The 21,784-nt window shown below is 48.0% G+C and overlaps 1 protein-coding gene and 2 non-coding genes across 3 annotated transcripts in view; 2 read left to right on the plus strand and 1 right to left on the minus strand.

Moving 5' to 3' along the window:
* The first annotated feature begins 2,956 nt into the window (after nucleotides 1-2,956).
* LOC114912247 (small nucleolar RNA U3) lies at nucleotides 2,957-3,173 on the plus strand. Its single transcript, XR_003798175.1, has one exon. It is a non-coding gene; the product is annotated as a small nucleolar RNA U3 (small nucleolar RNA).
* Nucleotides 3,174-3,672: 499 nt separating this feature from the next.
* Nucleotides 3,673-3,889, plus strand: LOC114912251 (small nucleolar RNA U3). The gene has a single exon (XR_003798179.1). It is a non-coding gene; the product is annotated as a small nucleolar RNA U3 (small nucleolar RNA).
* Nucleotides 3,890-6,230: 2,341 nt separating this feature from the next.
* Nucleotides 6,231-21,784, minus strand: part of LOC108928967 (protein TANC1-like) — a 90,933-nt gene continuing 75,379 nt past the window's right edge. Inside the window, exons 14-26 of the mRNA XM_029257885.1 lie at nucleotides 20,608-20,716; nucleotides 20,079-20,201; nucleotides 17,893-18,129; nucleotides 17,482-17,667; nucleotides 17,105-17,183; nucleotides 12,382-12,515; nucleotides 11,968-12,091; nucleotides 11,560-11,735; nucleotides 11,059-11,191; nucleotides 10,636-10,727; nucleotides 9,870-10,016; nucleotides 8,715-8,815; nucleotides 6,231-8,613 (exon numbers count right to left, since the gene is read on the minus strand). Coding sequence (XP_029113718.1) covers nucleotides 7,464-8,613; nucleotides 8,715-8,815; nucleotides 9,870-10,016; nucleotides 10,636-10,727; nucleotides 11,059-11,191; nucleotides 11,560-11,735; nucleotides 11,968-12,091; nucleotides 12,382-12,515; nucleotides 17,105-17,183; nucleotides 17,482-17,667; nucleotides 17,893-18,129; nucleotides 20,079-20,201; nucleotides 20,608-20,716 — 2,791 coding nt within the window. The 3' untranslated portion in view covers nucleotides 6,231-7,463. The remainder of the gene's footprint in view (nucleotides 8,614-8,714; nucleotides 8,816-9,869; nucleotides 10,017-10,635; nucleotides 10,728-11,058; nucleotides 11,192-11,559; nucleotides 11,736-11,967; nucleotides 12,092-12,381; nucleotides 12,516-17,104; nucleotides 17,184-17,481; nucleotides 17,668-17,892; nucleotides 18,130-20,078; nucleotides 20,202-20,607; nucleotides 20,717-21,784) is intronic.

The following is a 21,784-nucleotide window of genomic DNA, read 5'->3' on the forward strand; positions in this document are numbered from 1 at the left end:
CACAAACACTCACATGGTCACCTGAAGCATCATGCAGCTCCGGACTGGACAGAACAGGGACACGCACCCAAAGAGGACCAGACGGGCCTGTCTTAGTGCAATATGAATTCCTAGACGAAACCGCACTGAATTTCCCACCAACGGGGGTGTTATTGTGAGAATAACACTCTATATTATATGTGTATGTTTTTTTTCTACTTTACCGTTAATATTACAGTGAATGTATTAAAGTTTTTTTTTTTTTTTTTTGTTAAATTATTAGTAAAACAGAAAAGCTCCAGTCTTCATTTTCTATGAAAAGGAAGAAATGGTAAAAAAACTGCTTTAAAATCTTAAGGAATGTTTTCTATATGTGAAACAAAGCCAAGAAAAATGAAATTCTGTTTACACCTTTCAGTGTCTCCAGGGATCCACAACATTAATTATGGTAAATACTGTAAAACTACTATTATATTACATACATACATACATTCATTCATACATATATATATATATATGCATATGTGTATATATATATTAACATTTTATATATATTTATATATATATATATAAAATGGGGCTTTTTCATTACATGGTTGTAAAAGAGTGAAACAGCAGTGGTGTGTGTATATAATGTTCATTAATGTTAATATAAAGTCCCACTTGAAATATGTATGATGTGTACATACTGTTCCAGACATCTCATATAGTTTATGCCTTAGGAGGATTGTAGCATTTTATGTTAGTATTAAAGAGATGGTAAATATGCTGTTACTTGTACAGTGCATTTGCTCTGCAGTCACTGTGGTCTTCATCAGCTCGATGTCACCTGCCTTTCGAACAGGGTGTAGTAGGTGTGATTTTTAAAAAAAAAAAAAAAAAAAAAATTTCTCTTTTTAAAATGATGCTCAGTGTTCTTCGTGTACACACACACACACTCACACAACCTCAAGAGCGTGGCCTGCTGCGGCGCAGGGTGTATCACAGTCCCACGGAGGCCCCGCGAGCAGACTGTTTTTGTACCGAACCAAGAGTACTTGAAGTCATTTTATTTAAATATATTGTGATTCTGAACGATGTAGCATTCTTTTTGTAGCAGCGTTATTTTTTATTTGTGTGCGTGCGTGCGTGCGTGCGTGCGTCAGAGAGAGGCAAGATTATGAAGTCGACACAATACAATATAGTCCGTTTGTTGTCGTTATCAGAACAACTGAGATGCAGATGAATGTTTTTCCTGATTTTTTAAAAAATTTTTTTATTTATTTATTTATTTTTAATAATTATACATCTGTCAAAAGGACCACTGTTACATGTCCTCTCAAAAGTGTTTTTTTTTTTTTTTTTCTCCCGAAAAGATTGAGATGTTGAAATGTTGATTTATTTAATGTGAATGGAACCCGACAAATGCATAATATCAGAATAAGGGGGGGGGGGAAACAAAAACTTTACTAAAAATACGACACCAATAAAGGTTACTTAAAAAGCTGCTTTTTTTTTTTTTATTATTCATATATTTCAGAAAACAGTTCTAATGTCTGAATGGATCAAAGGGGTTGTTTCTCAGACATCCTGCAGAGCTGGAGCTGTAATCTTCTTCAGAGGGTCCCAGTGTTTTCAATGACACCAAATGCATCTTGTTCTTATTCTCATGGACTACTGGGCTTCGCGGCTCTACGGCACGTCGGGGGGGGGCTGTCGCGCCCTGAGGCATCACGCTGAAAAAGGGGTCTCGTCAGGTAGAAAGCAAAGTCAAAGTCACAAAGTGGAGATCTTCTCTTGGTGCTGAAGATCAGCAGGCCTTTCCTCAGAACCATGGTGGGACTTGGTGGCCCATTAAAATTTGTTGGAATTTTTTTTGTTTTCCACTTTGACCCCAAAAAACTATCATTACGTTTATCACTCTTGTAGAACTTTACACTTAAATATCTCTGAGAAGATAATTTTTGCCAATTTTAGCTAAACCAAATGATCGCTTTAACAAATTTGCCAGCGTTAGGGGTGGAAATCGGTCTGAAAGGAACCGCAAGATGGAGGACTAGGAATTTAAAACATTGTGGCGTGTTAGAAAAAATGTTTATGAAATACAGAAACGCGTGACATTAGGGCCAAAAGCAGGATTTATTCTTTTGGATTAGCATCATTGAGGTCACGGCCTGTGACCCAGGAAGCGCTGTCACGTGACCTAGCTCCTGATTCATTTACTTCCTGTGCGTCCGGCTTTCATACATTTATTTAAAAAAAAAAACAAAAATACTGTAACATTCGTAGCTCTGACACACCATAAGTACAGACTCTTTAATATCAAGCTTCGAGAAATTGCTGTTTGCACTGAAACTCTTCGTGTTTATTCGTTAAATAGTTTATACGTTTGCTGATTTCACCAAACACGACGAGTATTGCTCTGCTCATTCAGTTGCTCTCGTTATTGCGAACAACAAGCGTGACAATAAATGTGCTCAACTGAACGCGCGCTCTCGTGCCGATGGGCACGTGCTGCTCGGACACGAGGTCCGAACATGACGTTTCCCTCGGTGGCATTTAAAGAAGTCTGGAGAATGAAACGAACGTCGTCTGCATCATAAGGTGATACGAGTGTTCACGTTGGTCTCATAAATTAATGTAGCCACTAAAACCCGACACCGCAAGTAGTAAAGTCATAAAAATCACATCGCTAAGGCTGTGAGTTTCCTCAGAGTTGCCTGAAATGACTTTCAGTGAAACCTCGCGTATTGCGGCTTGCTTTAGTGCGTCATATGCAAATTGACGAGGAGCATTCTGGGCAGTTGAAGCCTCTTCCTGTTCAACTGATTTGTCATTCCTAATAATTTCTAAATAAATTTTATCGTGTTCTCCGAGACATCGGGTACGCAAACGACAACAGTAAAGTTAACGCAAACTCGCGAAGACGTATTGACCAACCCGTGAGCGGGTCGCGCTGTGACATTACAGGGGTCTCGGGCTCTGCCGTTCGTTTGTTAAGACTATACTTTCAGGGATCATTTCTATAGTTCCCGACTGGTGAAATGAGTCTCTAAAGTGATTGGTCGCGCCAACCACGAGGACGAGATACGGTGTCTTTTCCTGAGCGTGAAGCGGATGAAGGATCATGGGAGTTTTCCCACAGTTCTTCATCATTGATGATCGTTCCTTTCTTCTTCGGGAGATAAGGAGGGAAAAGACACGTTCTGAGTGGTTGGTTCTTTAAACGTTTTAATATAAGAATCAAACTGATTTTTTGAGAAATATGTTACATTGGGGAGTAGTATTCTTAATAAGTTAAACTGTAAGGGTGAGTTGACACTAAACAGAAATACTATGCTGTAGTGTTAACGAATTTACTTTGGTTTTGTCGGCGAGCACCTTCAATTTGTTAGTCGTTTTGTGACGTAGTTTGTTCGCGCTCGCTCAGTATGTGCTTTTTGTGTGTTTGAGGGGAGGGGTTTAGGTTAAATAGAGACTTGGAAGAAAAAACGAAACAATTGAACTTTTTACATATTCATTTATGTTAATTACGAGTTCTTTGATTATGAATTATCGGAAATATTGAGTCCTCTTGTCCGATTTGTTTTACTGGTGGACGAAGGACATGGCGATCAATGGGGGGGTCCGGATAGGGGAGGGCAGTGAAAGGGCAACCGTGAGCGGGTCGCGCTGTGACATCATAGGGGTCCCGGGCTCTGCCGTTCGTTTGTTAAGACTATACTTTCAGGGATCATTTCTATAGTTCCCGACTGGTGAAATGAGTCTCTAAATTGATTGGTCGCGCCAACCACGAGGATGAGATGCGGTGTCTTTTCCTGAGCGTGAAGCGGATGAAGGATCATGGGAGTTTTCCCACAGTCTTTTATCATTGATGATCGTTCCTTTCTTTTTCGGGAGGTAAGGAGGGAAAGGACACGTTCTGAGTGGTTGGTTCTTTACAGTAGTAAAATGAGTGCAGATACTACTGTAGTGTTTTGTTAGTTGCAAGTAGTAGTTCCTGTCTTATCCTTTAGTGGCGTGTCCGTGGGTGATGCTTGCTTTATCCGCATGGGGTGAGTGTTGGGCTGTTAGCTGTGCTTCTGTAGTACTGCCCTCTGCTGGTTGTGCTCTCTCGCTGCACTTGGAGGCGGGGTGAGAAGACATTCGAGCTCAGCTGCTCCTTTACTTCAAATGCCCATAGAACTGCTTTTGAGAGGTGCGAAAGAACTCTGAGGCAGTAGAGGGAGTTTCGCCTGAACCCTACAGGTTTTTTCGACAGAGGAGCCTAATAACGGCTCCCAGCACAGTAGTTCATCGTAATTTCGCTTTTGTCTCCAAGTGTCAGTTCCGTCACCCCGAGCACTCCCAATACACACTTTGTGTGAGCATAATCTCTCCACAAGGTTATATTTCCATAATTATAAGCTTTGCCACAAGTCTCATTCCTCCTTTGAAGATTAATAAAGTGTGTTAAAATAAAGTCTGGTTTATATTATAGGCTTTAGAATGTTCCTTCTGAGCCTATAAATAACTGTCTGGCGGTGTGTGTAGAATCCCATGTGGTAGTCGAGCTCTCAGTGCGGTCGCAGAACCTTCAGCCGGAGCAGCCAGTACTGTAGTAGATGAACCCAAAGGTTGCAGGTTTGAATCCCACCTCCAGCTGTAGTACCCTTGAGCAAGCCATTTACCCTAAATTGCTGCTGTAAAATTGCTCAGCTGTGTAAATGTAAGTTGCTTTGGAGAATATCATATGCTAAATAAATAAATGTAACACACACACACACACACACACACACACACACACACACACACACACACACACACGGGTGCGAGTCAGAAAGACCCTCCCAGAAGAGTGATTGGCACATGTATGTGGTGTGATTTACTTAAATTACATGTGCAAACATCTCTGTTAAAATCACTTAATTAAAATTATTGCATGAACTGCAGTCGCCATATCCAGTTATTAATAAACCATTTTTGGGGTTAATTCGGTCCGTATACCGGGGACGCCTGTATATTTCAATTGTATTAAATGAATGTTTACATGTTGCCACTAGATGGCGCTGCGCGCGCACACACACACACACACACACACACACACACACACACACACACACACACACACACACACACACACACACACACACACACACACACACACATTGTGGGACACGTTCACCTTCGCATCTCGTGCTCCAGCATTTCTTCTGTCCCCAGAAAGTGACATGCATGACTTTGAGTGGCACAGCATGTCACAATGATCTTTGTCAAGCTGCCATCGATTAGTTTTAATGGCTCGTCCCGCTGAGGAATGGATCCTCTGCAGGCTCTAAAATATGTGTTTATTAAGTGAATGAAAAGTTGATCACATTAATTATGGTTATGTTTGATGCCATTCTTTGTACCCGGTTTTACGTCTGTGATGTTTGTCGGAGGGGTGTAAGGATGTACTGGGAAAGACCTTGCGACAGCTAATATCAGTACATTATTCAATGGGACGGGATGAATTGCCTCAATTAACCCATTAAAAATGTAATAAAGTGCTGTGAGACATTTTCCTTGAACTGCTGTCACACCATTACAGCATTTGTTTTAAAGCAGCTATTTTAAATTGCCTCTGTATGCAACACATCCGACGTATTTTTACTACGGTACGTAAGCGCTTTACAAAAAATGTGCTTTCTGGTGGGATCAGACTAAAGCAGGAGAAGAACCGGGACTGTAAGTGCTTGGAGAAACGTACAAATACAGGGATGGGGTTCAAATGTGATTTTCGACTGTATGGCTCAGGTTTGCAGGACCCACCTGGTGGGCCAAACAAGATCAAAGCTTCGAGCTGTAAAATAGGGGGGATGTACATTTCGGAAGTGATACAAAAATCCTACCTGAGAGCAACTGCTGGGAATAAACCAGTCTTTACTGTGCAAATCATCTCACCCGGCCTCCTTTAAACTTCAGCAAGTAATTCCTGGTATTGAAGGCTGTGCTGCATGTGAGATGTAAATAAATGTGAAAACGCATCAGTCGAACCTTACACTTTGTTGGAGGGCACTTACTGTTTTTTTCTCACACTTTCATTGTTTACTCTGTATTGCATCATTCATCATCATAGCATTAATATTCGTCCTTTATTTGAACTCCATTATATTTCTATTATATCTTATTTGATGTTTTCCCTTTTATTTGTCAAGAAAATTTCTGGAATACCGATCTCCTCAGTTCAGGAGGATTCACATGGTAGCTATATGGATATGGGAGTATACAAGCGTGATGGGGAGACTGCGGCCAGGTGGCCGTCTGCACTGGAGTAACATCTATGGAGACTCTGCAGAAGTGTAATAAACCCTTTTCAGCTTATTGTGCCTTATTATGGAGACTCCAAAGAACCTGGAACTGTGTGAAAAAGATCCATTCCAACAACATGTTGCCCAAGTCCCAGGATACCCACAGAAACCAGATCCAGACCGTCTTTGCAGCACAACTTTTAATTCCCCCTTGTTGGCGTGGCAGTATTTTCCTTTGACAGCTTTTGACATCGGGAAAGAGAGCTTCACGACACTGAAAACGGCGTACGATGCGGAGCGATAGTGTAGCAACCAGCCCCGGGACCACACCCCGACCCCTTCGAACCCCTTTCCGCTCCCTTCCGTACAAAGGGCCCCTGTAGCATGCACTGCACCCACATTCCACCTCAACAGAGCATCTCATCTGAGATCAGAAGTCCTCTTACTGTGCAAAAATAAACTATAGAAAGTATATTGCTTATACAGCTGACGGGCCCATCGAGAGCGATAAATAAATTAAGGTCGATGGCAACAAGCAGGTAGAGGAAGGATTCCATCGAATGCCATGTTAAATGCGATGTTGACGATACAAACATCTGACCTCTCGAGGCTGTTGGAGCCACAACAGTGCAGAAAGAAAAGAGAAATAAATCCTAAATATATATCGGGCATGTATGACTCAACCACGATGACATTGACCTTAAAAGAAGACATTATATCAATATATACAACAAAAAAGACAATTTCTCAACATTCCTGCCAAAGTATGAGAATGGCCTTCTATGGCAAGGCCTCCTCCCTTCCACTCAACTTTACCCATAAATTTTATTTACCTTACCGCTACAAGCAAGGCTGATCTTTGCATGTCTGGTCTTGAAGGACGCGCCTAGTTTTTATTTCAGCGATGACGCACGGCGTCGCAGTCTTTGCAAGCATCTAAAATGTCGGCATTGGCTGTGAAAGCACCACCTCTGGTCGTCTCTGTGCACCGTGGTAAGCGTACGTTCTCGCAGCTCAAAAGCAACGGGCCTTTGCATGTGTTGCAAGGACAGAGTAATAATACCTGTGGACTGTCTGTAGTCCTCGTATTCTCCAGGAATCACACATAGGCAAGTCAGCTAAGGGTTAAACCCAGCAACCACCAGGGAGGTGTGAGAAAGAGGGTCCACTTTGGCCCTACTCTTTAAGAGTGGTTGTGGAGGCGTCAAAGATGGCCGTGGCTGAAGGACGTTGGACTCACACGTTGGACTCTATAAAGGGTCGCTTTGGTTTCATTGCAGCAGCGTGCATGATGGGATTGTCACGGCCCAGGCTCGGCTGTTTGGACTTGCCGTCTGAGAAGGAACGCGACGCGGCAGGATCTGCGCAGCAGAACCTCTCGGCGAGCTCCCTGACGTGGGTGCCGTTGAGCAGACTGCCGTGGCGTGCGTTGGTTGCTCCACCGTCCGGCCGCTCGCAGTTCGATGGTGCCGCGTGGACCACCAGGCCCTCGGCCGAGTGGCTCTGCCGGCTGCGAGGGAGCATGGGTGTCGTTTGCTGCTGCTGCTGCTGGAAGCGGGCGGTCTTGTCCATGATCCCCATGAAGGGGCGAGGCTTGTGCTCAGTCAGTCCCCCAGAGCCCCGCAGTCGCCCGCTGTCCGACAGGCTGCCGCTGGAGGCCAGGCTGCTGGTGGAGCTGGACACCTTGATGCTTCCGGACTGGATGGGGACGTCCGAGGAAGGAACAGACGGCTGGCGAGGATGGGTCTCTGCATCGCAGCGGTGGACAGCACTGGCCAAGCCAGGCCCAGAGTCCTCGTCGGCAGGCAGGGGCAGACCGATGTCCATTCCTGGGGCTGCTCTCAGCGTGCAGGACATGTGACGACTGGGCACCGGACTGGAGGGGCCATACTGGGACTGGGCTTTGCTCCCGCACCGGGATCCACCCTGCAGCGAAGTCACATGCTGGTTCGTCTTGATGATCTGGGCTTGTCGGCTCGGCTGGAGCACCAGGCCCTGCTGAGGAAGCGGCTCCTGGGTGGGCTGCAGCGCCTCCAGACCAGGGGGCGACCCGGGTGCGGCCTCCTGCCGGGAAGGGCCCAGTGAATCCGGAAGGGTCCTATTCAGGGAACAAACTCCCCGAGGCCAGCCTGTGGCTTCCTCCACTTCCTCCGGCCCTGTGGCACGCTGGCCGTCATCCCTGTCCTCGCTCGTGTCCAGCGGGCCTTCCTCCTCTTCCTCGTGGTCGGACTCGGGACCCTGCGCCGGTGCCACCGACTGCCTTTGCTGAGCGCGCTGTAGTTGGCGGCACTCGTCCTCAACGCGAGCCAGCAGCCGCCGGATCTCACGGTTGTTGGGACAAAGCTTGGCCGCTTCGTGCAGGTCCGCCCTAGCTGCTGCAAACTGCCTGTGGGCGGGTCCAGAAACAGAGTGTGTTAGAGAGTAAATGATGGACGGGGCCAATGCGTGGCACGGTCACGCTCATTACGATCTCAAAATGTAACCTACCTGCTGCTCCTCTTGGCCCTGGCTCGGGCGTAGTACGCCTCATACGACTTGGGCTTCAACTCCAGAGCTTTGGTCGCAAAGTCCTCGGCCATTCCAAAGTCCTGTCGGGGGAGGCAAAGGTCAACGTGAAAGGGCTGCGGTGGGCGCCGTATCGGAGCTACATTCTGGAAACTTCCACACTCATGCAATATATCCTCCGTTGTAAATGTTCTTCCGCTCAAAATAAGCATTAAATGACCGAGGGTGGATTAACTAGACAGTTAATGGCTGTCAGCCGCACTGGATGTTTTTAATGAGTGAATTAACTAAAGAACTCGGGACCTGAGGTCATCACTTCAAAGCATGGTCATCAGTCACGTATCAGCCATGCCAGACTTGACGGACAGTCTATAGTCTCTTCTGCACTTTAGCTCCCTTTCAGTAACGCTTTAACTGCTTCCCCAGGAGTGGCGGCAGAGCCGACGTGCCGTTTAGACCTCCCGCTGTGGCGGCCATTCCCTCCTATTATTAGTTCTTCATTTATTCCTCTAGTGTGAGCTTTGTGCACTATGCTACTTACAATGATTTACACAGGGTAATTTTTACTGTATATGTTTAAGAGAAGTACTTTGATTGAGAGTAAAACAGCAGGAGGAGGGTTTTGAATCCAGGGCGGTCAAATACTGAAATGCTGACATCTCTAAGCGCTGTGCCACCTAACAGTGCTGTGACTCCTGACCGCCCGTCGTACCCCGGGGCCGCAGCTGCGTGGACTCGTCGACGTCACTATTACTGGCCTGACCACAGCAGTACCCAACCAGCCAGTGGCATAACTCAGCAGAGCAGAAGCCCATTTCGCCTCTGGCGAAATCTGTGCTTTCTGGACTACTACGGTATATTGGAGTGGAGACCCTTCATGTTAAATTATTATGATTATGTTTTGCTTCGTAGACCTTTTATAGGGTGATATTTTACAGTCTCCGGCATTCAATCAGACAGATGCGGTAAAAGGGGCATCGCAGCAGGCTTTCCAAGGCAATGTTCCCTGCTGCGATTACTACACCGCAGGGCCGCACTACCCAGAATGCCCTTCCTTCTGCACAGTGCTATATGGTGTGACCCAAACGTCGGGGGAAAGGGAGTGTGTTTGGAGCTGGAGAGGGGAGAGGAGCTTACGTTGGTTTTCCTGCGGCAGCGAGACAGGTTCAGGTACAGTGACACTCTCAAGTCCTTGAAGGCCTTCAGGTCTTCCCCGAAGCTCTCCCTGGGGAACTTCCTCAGGGCGTATTGGTACCGCTGGGCCGCCTCCTTCATCTTCCCCTTCTGAGGTAGACAGAGATAGAGAGGTGGAGTCTCTCTCTCACACACACACACGCATCCAGCCGTCCGCATCCCCAAGTGCTGTGCTGCCCCTGCCCTCACGTTCCATTTGACACTTTGCTGCGCTGAGAAGCATCTCCGCACTCAGGTCGGCCACACACACCTTGCCTCGGGAGTAATGTGCGTTATTTAACAGGAAAAAAGGATTTATGGTACTAGACACCCAGACGGGTTCGACTCCCTCACCTCTACGCTTTATGGTGGAATTCCAAATATGCCGGGGCGGTAGCTACGGTTAAATGACCTTGTTTAATTAGGAAAATGACGAAAAGTCCAAGCGCTTAGCGCAGCGTCTCTGTGAGAAAGCCAAGATATCGCGCAGTGCCCCCCCGAAGGCTCTTCTCAGCTATTCCGAATGTAGGAATCGGCCGTGGGTGACTAACTCTCCTAATTATGCTGAAGGTCACTCCTAGGATGACATCTCTATTTTTAGCCGCACTAATAACGCAGCCATTGCTAATGCGGCTCAGCAGCCTGTTTGCAGCGCGTGAGTGGTGCGAGCGAGCACCCGCGTTCTGACCGACCTGAGAACATCCCCAGTCGACCGTCTCCTCCTGCCCACCTTATACAGCATGTTTCCTTCTTCCATGAGCTTCTGAAGGAGGATGATAAGGATGTCGGGCTTGGAGGTGGCCATCGCCCAGGCCGCGTTGCCTGCGGACAGACAATGGACAGGGTCAGGCCGTAGTTCCTCGCACCCCCAGTGGAGGGGGTCACTGAGGCCGGAATGGGTGCGGGTTAAAGTTACCTAAAGATTGTACCTGATCGGTCATATGGAGACGTTCTGTAGCCTTATCGAGGCATTATTGAAAGCAGGTAAGAGAAAGCAGAAGATGAGGCATTACAGACAGGCGAGAAGGTGGAAGGATATCAAGTGCAACTTCACAGAGCATCAACGACACAGTGAAACGTGTCGCTCAGAACTCTTTGGTTACCCACTGCATACACCCGGGCGGAGATCCACAGCCCCATGGCTGCGACTCACCCAGCTTAGCCCCCTTCTTGAGCAGAGTCACCACCACAGACGTGTTCCGGCAGCCGATGGCCCGGTCCAGCGGCCGCATCCCGCTGTAGTCCACGTGTTCGATGACCGCGCCCCTCTCCACCAAGTAACGAACCTACAACCAACAAGCGCGGCTAAGCCCAGTGTAGTCCAGTTGCAAATTGCACCTTGCACTTATCCCACGCACCTCAGCTTACGTTTCATCCATTGGAGGACATGCTTTCTCTCAGAACAGAACAACAACATGTCCTTTATCCGGATCTTAAACCAACGACCTGGTCATTCACTGACCACATCAAAACGATCCCTTTAATGAGATTTGAAAATTGTCTTTGATTAAATCACGGAACCGGTACTGGCTTGTAAATTAAGAGCTCAGCTAGCGGACCAGAGCTCAAGTCCCAGCCTCAGTGAGATCGACCGATCAGACAGAGGGGCGGAGCCACAGTCATCTAAATGGAATCTATTATGCTCATCGCTCACAATGTCAGCATCGCCGTAGAAGGCGGCCAGGTCGAGGGGGGTGCGCCCGTTCTTGTCCGAGTGATCCACCACCGCACCCTTCTCCACCAGGAACTGCACCACATCCTTGTGTCCCTTCAGGCACGCCCAGCTCAAAGGAGTCAGGCCCTCCTTGTCTGTGGACATCACAGAAGCACCTGGGAACAGGGTGTAGGCACCTATCAGCTGTTTCCTCACAAGAAGCCACATCACTTTGCTTTGCATAGGCTCACCAGTGCAGTTAGGTTACTCTTCTGGAGCGGTTGAGGTTTAACGCCAGCGACAGTCGCCGTCAGAAGCTACTCTTTCCACAAGTGATGGCTGGACTGATGCTAATTTCAGCACTGCTGATGATACACTGCCAACAATGCCCTTTGACCCCACACTCACCCTTAGCCAGCAGGAACTCGGCGGTCCTCAGGTGACCCTCGCTAGCAGCCACCATCAGGAGGGTTCGCCCGTGCCTGTCGCTGACGTTGATGTCTGCTCCGTGCTCTAGGAGGAGCTCGGCAATCTGGGCAGAGTGAGAAAAACGAGATGGGACCAGCGAAGATGAGAAGAAAAACCATCAATTTCAATTATCTGCTGAGTATATAGTTACTTTTCCTAAGCCTGAACCCTTCTTCTCCATCAATCAGAAACAAGAGGACATCGCTCTGCAAACCAGCCTTGGTTCTCGGTAGAATTCTGTATCGACCTGTTCAGGTCTGCCGTACGTATCTTTGTCATCGACTCTCATCTCTGAGGATAGTCCCAGGAAACTGGTGACCCCACCCCCACTGGCCCATGGCTCCCTGTGTGTACCTGCCAGTGGCCCTGCCTCACGGCGCAGAAGAGCGGTGACGCTCCCCTGCGGTTGGCCTGCTGCACCACAGCTCCCCGCTCCAGCAGGAACCTGCACATCTCCAGCTTCCCCCGACCTGCGGCCGCCGTCAGAGCTGGAGAGTGGACAGGGGAGCAGATCACTGGACATGTACGGAGCACCACGGACGCTTTGAGAAGACAGCGGCTCAGGACACATCAAGGAGATGGACACAAACAGCAGGCAGCAGGTGTGCGCCAGCATCAGCCAGTACGAGGTGACGTGATGTCTTAAGAGCTCCTTCTTGTGGACCATCTCACATTCCACCGTGTGATTTCCAGCCTCCATCGGGGGTGCTCAGAAGGGCTTGTTTCGACCCATAACATTGAATCGCAACATTCCACAACAAGGGTCCGTAACAAGCCAAGTTTGGAAAGACTAAAGAACAACCAAGGTGAAAACCAGCCAGGCCGAGACTGAAGGAAGCTGATGACATTATCCAGTGACATTTTCAGATGTTCACGGAGCTCAGGGAAGCCTTTGATCTTTAATAAAGCCTTCGAGGCCCTGTACTCGGTGTTCTTATCCTCGTCTTTAACCTCAATCTACAGTGCGAGGCTCCCAAGACTTCCACCCGTCGACTGTACCGTCCCCCGGCCGTCGAGGGCCATAAAAATCACTCACAACCTCACCTGCATGCAAAACATGCCCTAGAGAAGTTGTTAGATCCACTCAGAGAATTGAAATAACCTTTATGTTCAGGTAAGCTAAAGGCTTTTAGGAGACCTTTTTATTGATTTGTAGCTCCAAAACAGACTCTAGCGGCCCTTTAAGATAACGTGGAGGTGCCGCATCATCCCTGTTACACAAAATGTTATGGACAATATGGAGTCTTTGGCACATCACGTCATAATGGCTTTTTGATGAGTCTTTCCAGGCTGACTGCTTTTGATGGTCACCTACAGGAAGGGTCGGCCGAAATCCTCAAAAGAGAACCTCAAGCAAGACTTCTAAAGACGCAGCCTACTCCGAGGAGCAACATGACCTGTGGCATCATGTTCATTCAGTGCTTAAGAAGTGCAGAATAAAGTGCCTTCTCAACGATATGTGGAGAATAGAGAGAAAAAAGTGCACTTGGGACTAGAAGGTAGCAAAGTTATGGATTTGGACTTTAAAGCAAATATTTTTGCTGAAGATCTAGTCCTGGAAGGGGCCCTGGTGGATCGTAATAAAGGATACTAACATTAATTTCTCCAACAAACATGAAGCACTGCAAACCGGCCCTTTTAGGTTGTCCCTGGACCAAGCAGCCATAATAACATCACAACACCGGGTGATCTGCTGAAGGTTCCTAGAAGAAATGCTGCTCCTGTTTTTAACATGCGCTGTCTCTAAAAGTGTCAGGTATTGCTTGTCCAGTGCAGAGTTGCAGTCGCCAAGAGCCTGTCCTCGAAGCGTTGGGCGTGGAGCAGGGTACAACCCATACAGACACCAGTTCAAGGCAATCATACACACTCATTCACTCACACTCACACACTGTGAGCAATGTACAGTCACCAGTTGACCTGAAATGCATGTCTTTGAGCTGTGGGAGGAAACCTGAGCATGTGGAGGAAACCCATGTGAACACGGGGAGGAGATGCAAACTCCATACCGACTGGCTTGGATTTGCATCCGATCCTACAGGCCGGGAGCTGTAAGGCACCAGCACTACCTGCTGTGCCACCGTGATTTCCTTTGTGTGACATTTAACAGGTCCCGACTGAGTTTCAGAGGACAGGCCAGTTGCGGGGGGTTGAGACCCAGAGGAAATCAATAGGTGAGTGACTGATGACAGATGAGTCTGTCAGGTGAAGACCTGTCAGTCTATCCATCAAACGCCAGTGTCTGCTGCAGACAAAGATGTGGACAAATATATTCTTCAGCTCCCTCGGTCAAGGACACCTCCCACCCACCAACGTTTCCCAGAATTTCATCCGATGCGTCACCGTTGCTCCTCAATACTGTAGGACCACGACATCAAGACCTCATGACTGACTCTGGGCTCCATGTCCACAGTAAGTACCAGCTGACCGAGAGACAAAAAAGTGGCAAATGGTGGCATGTTTTGCTGGCTGATTCAGCCATATGCTGCTGAATCCCTTCCCTAAAGGTCAGCGTCTCCATAACGTGGCTGTGATATCGATTTCCAAGGGTTTACTAGCACATGCGTCGTTGAAGATGACCCCTCGTTCGCGAGACCGTTATCAGTCTTTAGCCCTGTCTTGCACGTGGCCGAGAGACTTGCCAACTCAGCGCTCCTGCTGGCATTTTCATCACCAGCTGAGAATTGCGCCTGCATTAAACATGAGTGTGAATGTTGGAGTTGAGGGCTCGACCGTGTAAAATCAAAGAGCTTCCTAAAAATGACACATCTGCCTACGCAGAAGCGCCAGCCTCGACTGCTCAGGCAATTTGTATCGAGTCGTCTCCTTGAACGGAGTGAGGTCTTCGCCGGCGCCCCCCGCCACTGCCAGGCGCAGGCAATTAGGCTTCAATATGCCCTCATTAGCGGCTCCATCAGGGCGACGGGCGGGTCCTCCCTGCTGCAGGTCAGTGTGGCGCCCGCCCCCCCCAGGACAAGAAGGTCACCTGCGACCGCGGCGGTGCGTGACACAACATCCCTGATGAATCAACAGGGCTGCAAATGAAATGTTTAATGACCAAGTGACTTTGAACAGACAGGACTTTCAAGTGCTATAATGAAGGACACCTCGCAAGCATCTGCTGCACAAGCAGGACTCAGGGTCCCACTCAGTGCCCCGGTTCAGGAGAACCGTATAAATCCATCCCAAAAGCGCACGGATGAAGGGCTGCCATTCATCCGGTCTACAGGTTAGCAACCGAGCAGTCAAACAGCAGGATCTCCACTGCTGGGCAAACAGCCCATCTGTCTTCAGCCCCCTGGAGAGTCAGCGAGGTACTTAGCAGGGTTTGTGATGTTTAATGAAAGGCAGGTAGCAGTATTTGACATACATAAATAATACCCAGAGTATCCAGAAGAGCCGTTCGTATTCCCTGGCGGGAGCTACAGTGCGTTGCTGAGATTAAACAGGAAAGTGGAGACCTCCTGACCCCTGGAGATAATGGGCTGCGAGGCCCTTCGGCACGTTTGGCAGGAGAAACACCTGCCAGGCCAGAGGACGTCTCCTAGGTGATGGGTGGCAAGACTTTCGGGTCCTGTTTGCACCCGGGAAAGCGGTCGCTGATGGAGCAGGAGGTCCTGGCCCTGTCGCCGATCACATGCACGAGTACTGTTGCAAATAAAAAGAATAAACTGCAAAAAATAAATGGCTCTGAGAATTTGTACCACACGGAGAAGCGCTACAATATCGCTTCTGTATTTTGCATAAAGCACAACTTTCATTTAGCGGATGCTTTTCTGCAAGGCCACTTACAGCAAAGTTTCTTATTTATTTATTTAATTTATTTTCAGGACTGTATGTATACCATACTGTATATATTAAATGCTTTTGATAATACATTGAATATTTTGAATTATATATTTCTATATTTAATATTTTGCGCACACACACACACACACACACACACACACACACTGTCCGAAACCGCTTGTCCTGAGCGGGGTCGCGGCGATCCAGAGCCTAACCGGGTATGTAAACCGAATAGGATGGTCATTATTCTTGCATAAAATACTAACAGAAAGTTGCACAATCTAAACGTTAAATCTTAAAATAAACTCTTAAAATGAATACATGACTTTGATTTACACCCGATTCTACTTACCTACTTGGTTTAACCAGTACAACTAGGGATTCACTAATTTTTACACCTGCAGTACTGATGTCTTTCTACTACACACACAATTTCCTCCAAAGCAACATACGGAATTGGCCATTACACACCTATTATGTCGCATGAGAAACGCTGCTTTTCATTAAATTATCATTTTGTGGTAAAACTAAGGGATACAAGGGGTAAAATAGTACAAAAATGTCCAGCAGGACATGTGTGGGCACCCAGTCCCAGACCCCTTCGTCTCCTGCTCTTATCCTCCGGTTTGCTACACGACCCTCCAACCAGCATGGAGATGCTTGCATGCAGGTCTACGCAAGGTGTATCCCTCACCCCTTCTTTCACTGGGATGTTTCCAGAAGCCATCTAAGGAAACAAAAGGAGTTCCCCTCATGGCTTCTGGACCTGCAACCTTCTAGTCCTAAACTTGAAACACATTTTTAGGAGTGCTGTCACGTGAGTGTGTCTCATGTGTTCGTGCAATTAAACTGTCCCATCAGACCCTTAACAGAGTATAGATTCACAGTCCCCGGGAGCCCCAGCTGTGATGGGGCTCAGACGCAAAGGTCTAATGTAGCGGGACGGACGGCGGGACCCGGCCCAGAGCGGCCCATAGCTGCCCAAACAGCCCACGGCTCACTGCCTGGAATGATGGGACCGGTGCCTCCAATTTCGCTCCGGAGTGAGAAAACTGCTGGCTCAGAACGGACGGGCCTGATGACTCTCCATCAAGATAAGTGCCAGCAGGAGCCCAGCTGAGGGCCGACTACTAGAGAGGAGGAGACCGAGACGGGGGACGCGAAGGAGGGTGGAAACAGGTAGGGCAGAGCTTTCTGGACAATAGCTGCGGGCTGTGGATGAGAAGGGGACATGATGATTCACAGAGATGCGCAGTGGAGTTCAGGGCAGGGAATGCTGGAAGACGCGTACCCGTCTCTCCCCAGAGTGTGTCGTGTCCATCAATCTGCACGGCGTGCTCATTACTCAGAGTCAGCAGGCTCTGCACGACCTGTCAGGGAAAAACAAATGTTGATTAATGAGACTGAATCAAAACCTGAAATATGAGCTAAACTAATATTTACCCTGCATGCTGAATACATAAAGCAGGAGGTGCGGACACGAGATGACTCCAGGTGGTCGATAAAGAGCTGCCTAAGCCAATCAGTCAAGTTCTCACACCTGGACCAGCTATACACCGAGCACCAGCCATCTTTATAACGGTCCACCACGAAACCCCTGAACGTGGTCAGTTGAGGCCCGCCTGCCCTTCCCACCCCCCGTGTTGGCCACGCGTGCTTGCGGCTCACCTGGGTGTGGCCCATGCTGGCGGCAGCTGTCAGCGCCTGCTGGACGGTGCAGCTCTTGAGGCCGGTGTTGTCACGCTGGCCACCGGGGCCACAGTCCATGCTCAGCAGACACTGGACAACATCTGGGTGGCCCCTGAGTGCTGCATGGACCAGAACACACTGGCCACTCTTGTCTATGTGCTCCACCTACAGGCAAATTCGTGCAGGTTATGAAGCTGAACTCAAAGCTGACACTGAGTGATTTGTCCGTGTAGGACGAGCAGGATTTAAAAAGTAAAAGAAAACAGGTGCAAGACCCTCAATTTGAAGGAATATGTGGAGGAGACGCCTGCAGATGCCACACAGTGACCCAGGATACAATGTTTTCCCAACAGGTAGGCACCCCTCAGTGGTGAATATGCTGCGACTGACCTTCGCTCCCTTCTGGCAGAGCATGCGCACGAGGCCCAGGTGTCCAGAAGCGGCAGCGAAGCACAGTGGGGTCATTCCGCTCTCGGAGGTGCCATCCACAGCTGCTCCAAACTCCAGCAGCAGGCTGACCAGCTCCTGGTGTCCCAAGTGACACTGGACACACAGCACCGGCGCGTTGCCCATCACCTCTGTGCGGTAGTTCACATTGGCTCCACCCAGCATGAGGAGGCGGCTCACCTGGAGAGGCGTGGCTTCGTGGTCATTACCATTGGGAACATTACATTTTTACATCACACAACTAAATTGATTTAAAACGCTTACTTTCTGGTGAGAGGTATGAATCCTTCACCAAAACACCATCAAAATTCATCTCAGAAGATGGTGAAGCATCATGCCTTCAGCGGTATGTTAAAAAAATTACTTGTATCTGTTGCTATGGGTGAGAGTTTCTGCTAAGTGGATAAATGGTAAGGGCACTATTATGAGCAAGAAGCAGAACTGGCATGGTTGCTCTTGGTCGAGGAGGCAACAAATCTTCACTTAGAGAGGATTTTAAAAAAAAAAAGGAGCTCCACCAAAGTTAAACTATAGAAACTGCTCGGTTTTCAAAAGTGTGTGAGGTCTTGGATCTTTTTAGAGTTCGCCATAAATAACGATTCCATTGAAGGAGGATGATCCAGGTCTGGTCTGTCGACATCAATCTCTGTACTCTGAAGCATACCAACCGCTGTACATCTTCTGGTGTCCTTGGCTAACCCAGCATCACCTCCACTGTTGGAGTAGAGCTGGAACACTGCTAAAGCGATAGTGACTCTGCTAACCAAGAAGTGAGTCGGTAACCCGGCACAGAATCCACTAACCCAACAAGGAATTGACCAAGCCAGCATCATCTTTGATGAAGATCAGCAGGCACCTTGGTACGCTGACGGTGACCCTGCTAACCGAGAGGTGACTCCACTCACCAGTAGGGAATCTGCTACACAATGACTCAGTTAACTCAAGAATGACCCCACTAACCCAGCATCATCTTTGCTGAAGAAGATCAGCAGGTACATCACTGAAGCAATGGCGATCCTACTAACCCAGCAGCAAGTTTGCTAACCCAGCTGGGACTCCACTGAAAGTGTCAAGCAGGTACACCACTAATGTGAAAGTGAATCTGTTAATAAAGACCTCTCACCAAACATCAACATTAGCATGAACAGTAGCGTCAACTTCAACTAGAGCCAGTGGTGATCCTCTGAACCCACGAGGGACACCACTAACCCAACGTGCTGCACTGGCCTAGAAAGAGCAGCACTGTATGCACTAATACATCCTTTATCAACCTTTTATTGTCCTCTTTCCGTCTCATAAATGACACCTCATTTCAGCTCTTGAGAAAAATTCAAAAAAATAAATCTGATCCTTCAAGCATCCAGACTGCAATTTCCAGACTGATTAAATGCGGGAGCGCGCTCTCATGACAGCTGTGGAGTATGAAACCTCATTCGTCCTCTCGATAAAGAAAATTAATAATAAATGCTTGATCAAACAGTAGGGGATTGTGGTTAGTATAAAAAGGCAGGGGAAATAGATTTGCCTTTATTTATCCTAGCATCGCTGGAATTAATGAATTGTAAAATTTAACAGATGCGTGCAGTGGATAAATGACCTTGTCTGATTCACCAGCCTCAGAGTTACACTTACCACATCTTGATATAATAGCTACAGATTCCTGTATGTGTGAAAACACTAAACTTTAATGAAAAAAGCCTTTCTATCCAAATGACTTATATATTTAAAAAAATCACTATTAAACACAAGGTACGTTATGCGTTTTATTTTGTTGCTGTGCCCTACAGTGTCTAGAGATGGCAGGTGTGTTCTTGACCGCGTCGAAGACGGAAGAACAAGAGTTATTCCTCTTTAACGTCATTGATGTTGGCATCTTGTCACTTCTGTCACACGCTGGTTTACCCTTTCATAAGGGCTCCGGAGCCAAACCTCCTGTGGACGATAACACACGCAGACACACACCGCTCCAGACAGCCTGGGGTTCATTCTGTCGCTGGGGAGGATTTGAAGCACCCATTGTGCTAATTTAGGATGCCACCCTGGTGTTCACCTTGCCACTGGGGCTCACCTTGATGGTGGGGTTCTCACCATAACATTATTGTGGCTCGCTTTGTTTCAGAGGGTCTCACCTTGACATTGGGTGTGTAGAGGTTGCGTAAGGAGGACAAGGCAGCTGACAACCCATCGGTGCTGCAGCTGATCCACAGGGCCTGCAACACACTGGAAGATACCCCTGTCTTCTTACTCTGCCCCTATAGAGAGGTAATGGGGGGAAAGAACAGAGCATTAGCATCAGAAGTGAAACACAAAGGACAACAATGTAAGCGCCTTGCTCAAAGGTACTACAGCTAAAGCTGGGATTCGAACCTGCGACCTTTTGGGTGCAAGGACAACAGGTCTACCTGCTGCACTACCAGCTGTCCCCTGGCCTTGAATAACCTACAGCAGCTTATAAGGAGGGATATTTACTTTCATAAGCTTGTTACTCCTCACGGATACAGCAGAGGATTCTCCGTGAGTAACTTCACACGCTTGTTCTTCAACCAATTTAAAGAACCTGTTTCCTGTCGACCGAGCGAGCAGGTGGGTGGAGTTACGGCTGTCTGTTGAGCTCCTGACTCCACCCCTTGCTTCGTTGCACACGACCGGCCCAGGTACCTTGAAAATGTGCGCCTTCAGGATGTGATGGCCGAGCTCCATGGTCTGCTGGCGGTTCAGCTTCCCCTCCTGGCGCGAGAGCATGAAGGCCATGAGAGCGTGGCCGCTCCTGCAGAGAGACACAGTCTAGATGAGCGGCGTGGAGGACGTACCCCACAAATAAAAGTGACGCTAAGTTAGTGCAGAAACAAAAGCACGAAGCACCATACGAGTACACATACACAAATGACAAATTCTTTCGTCCGTGACAGCAAACGAATATCTGTTCCTCGTTCCTTTGTGGAACTCGGATGCTCCTCGATGCGGGATTACAACAGTGATGTCCATCGAGTTCCTCTACCCTCATTTTCGGCGAGATAACGAGCAGCAAAACACAGCCAGCAGGACACATCTCCTTCGAAAGCAATGTCATTTGAACACATTTATTTAGACACGGATCAGGAACACGCTCGTGTGCTCAGAGCCGCGTTCGTCGAGCAGGAGTTCATTACTGCGTGCCGATCTCCCCGTCTCACTAAACAGCGCTAAAGATTACCGAGACTGCCGGGCTTCGTACCCGCGAGTGGTCGTGGGGCATCGACGCGCCCCTCGCTCCTCACTTGCTGAGCTGGTTTTGTTGTTTGTTAGTGAGCAGCTGCATTAAAAAGCCCTGCGCAGCCAAGGTGTCTTTTAATCTTTTGAAAAGACACTTCTGTTAAACTGCTGCCATTAGACAGATGGAAATGAACAAGCTGCGGAAGCTTCCGTCTCTCGGCCGTGCTTTGTCGACTCTAAGAGCCGCAACAGAGGCCAAAATCCCGACGTTCGGCTTGCTTTTCTATTCTGCCAAATAAAATGGATTGAAATATATCTGGATTTCAAATTCACGAGTCAGCTCAGCGGTTCACAATGCACATGCAAAATGAACATGCAAATAATGTAGACTTTGCAACTTTTTTAATTCACGCATTTGAATGGTTCTTGCTAAAGAACATGCGCTGTGTGCTCACTGATGCTACGTATGGTACGTATAACAAGCATGATCCGGGGGCCTGCTGAGATCTATGACAGCTAGGGTTGCCAGCCGTCCCGTATAATATGGAATTGTTCTGTATTTAAGGGATGAGAGTTGCGTTCTGGGGGTGTGGTGGCGCAGTGGGTTGGACCACTGTCCTGCTTTCCAGTGGGTCTGGGGTTC

The sequence above is a fragment of the Scleropages formosus genome, chromosome 14, assembly GCF_900964775.1.
Source record: "Scleropages formosus chromosome 14, fSclFor1.1, whole genome shotgun sequence".
Taxonomy (NCBI): domain Eukaryota; kingdom Metazoa; phylum Chordata; class Actinopteri; order Osteoglossiformes; family Osteoglossidae; genus Scleropages; species Scleropages formosus.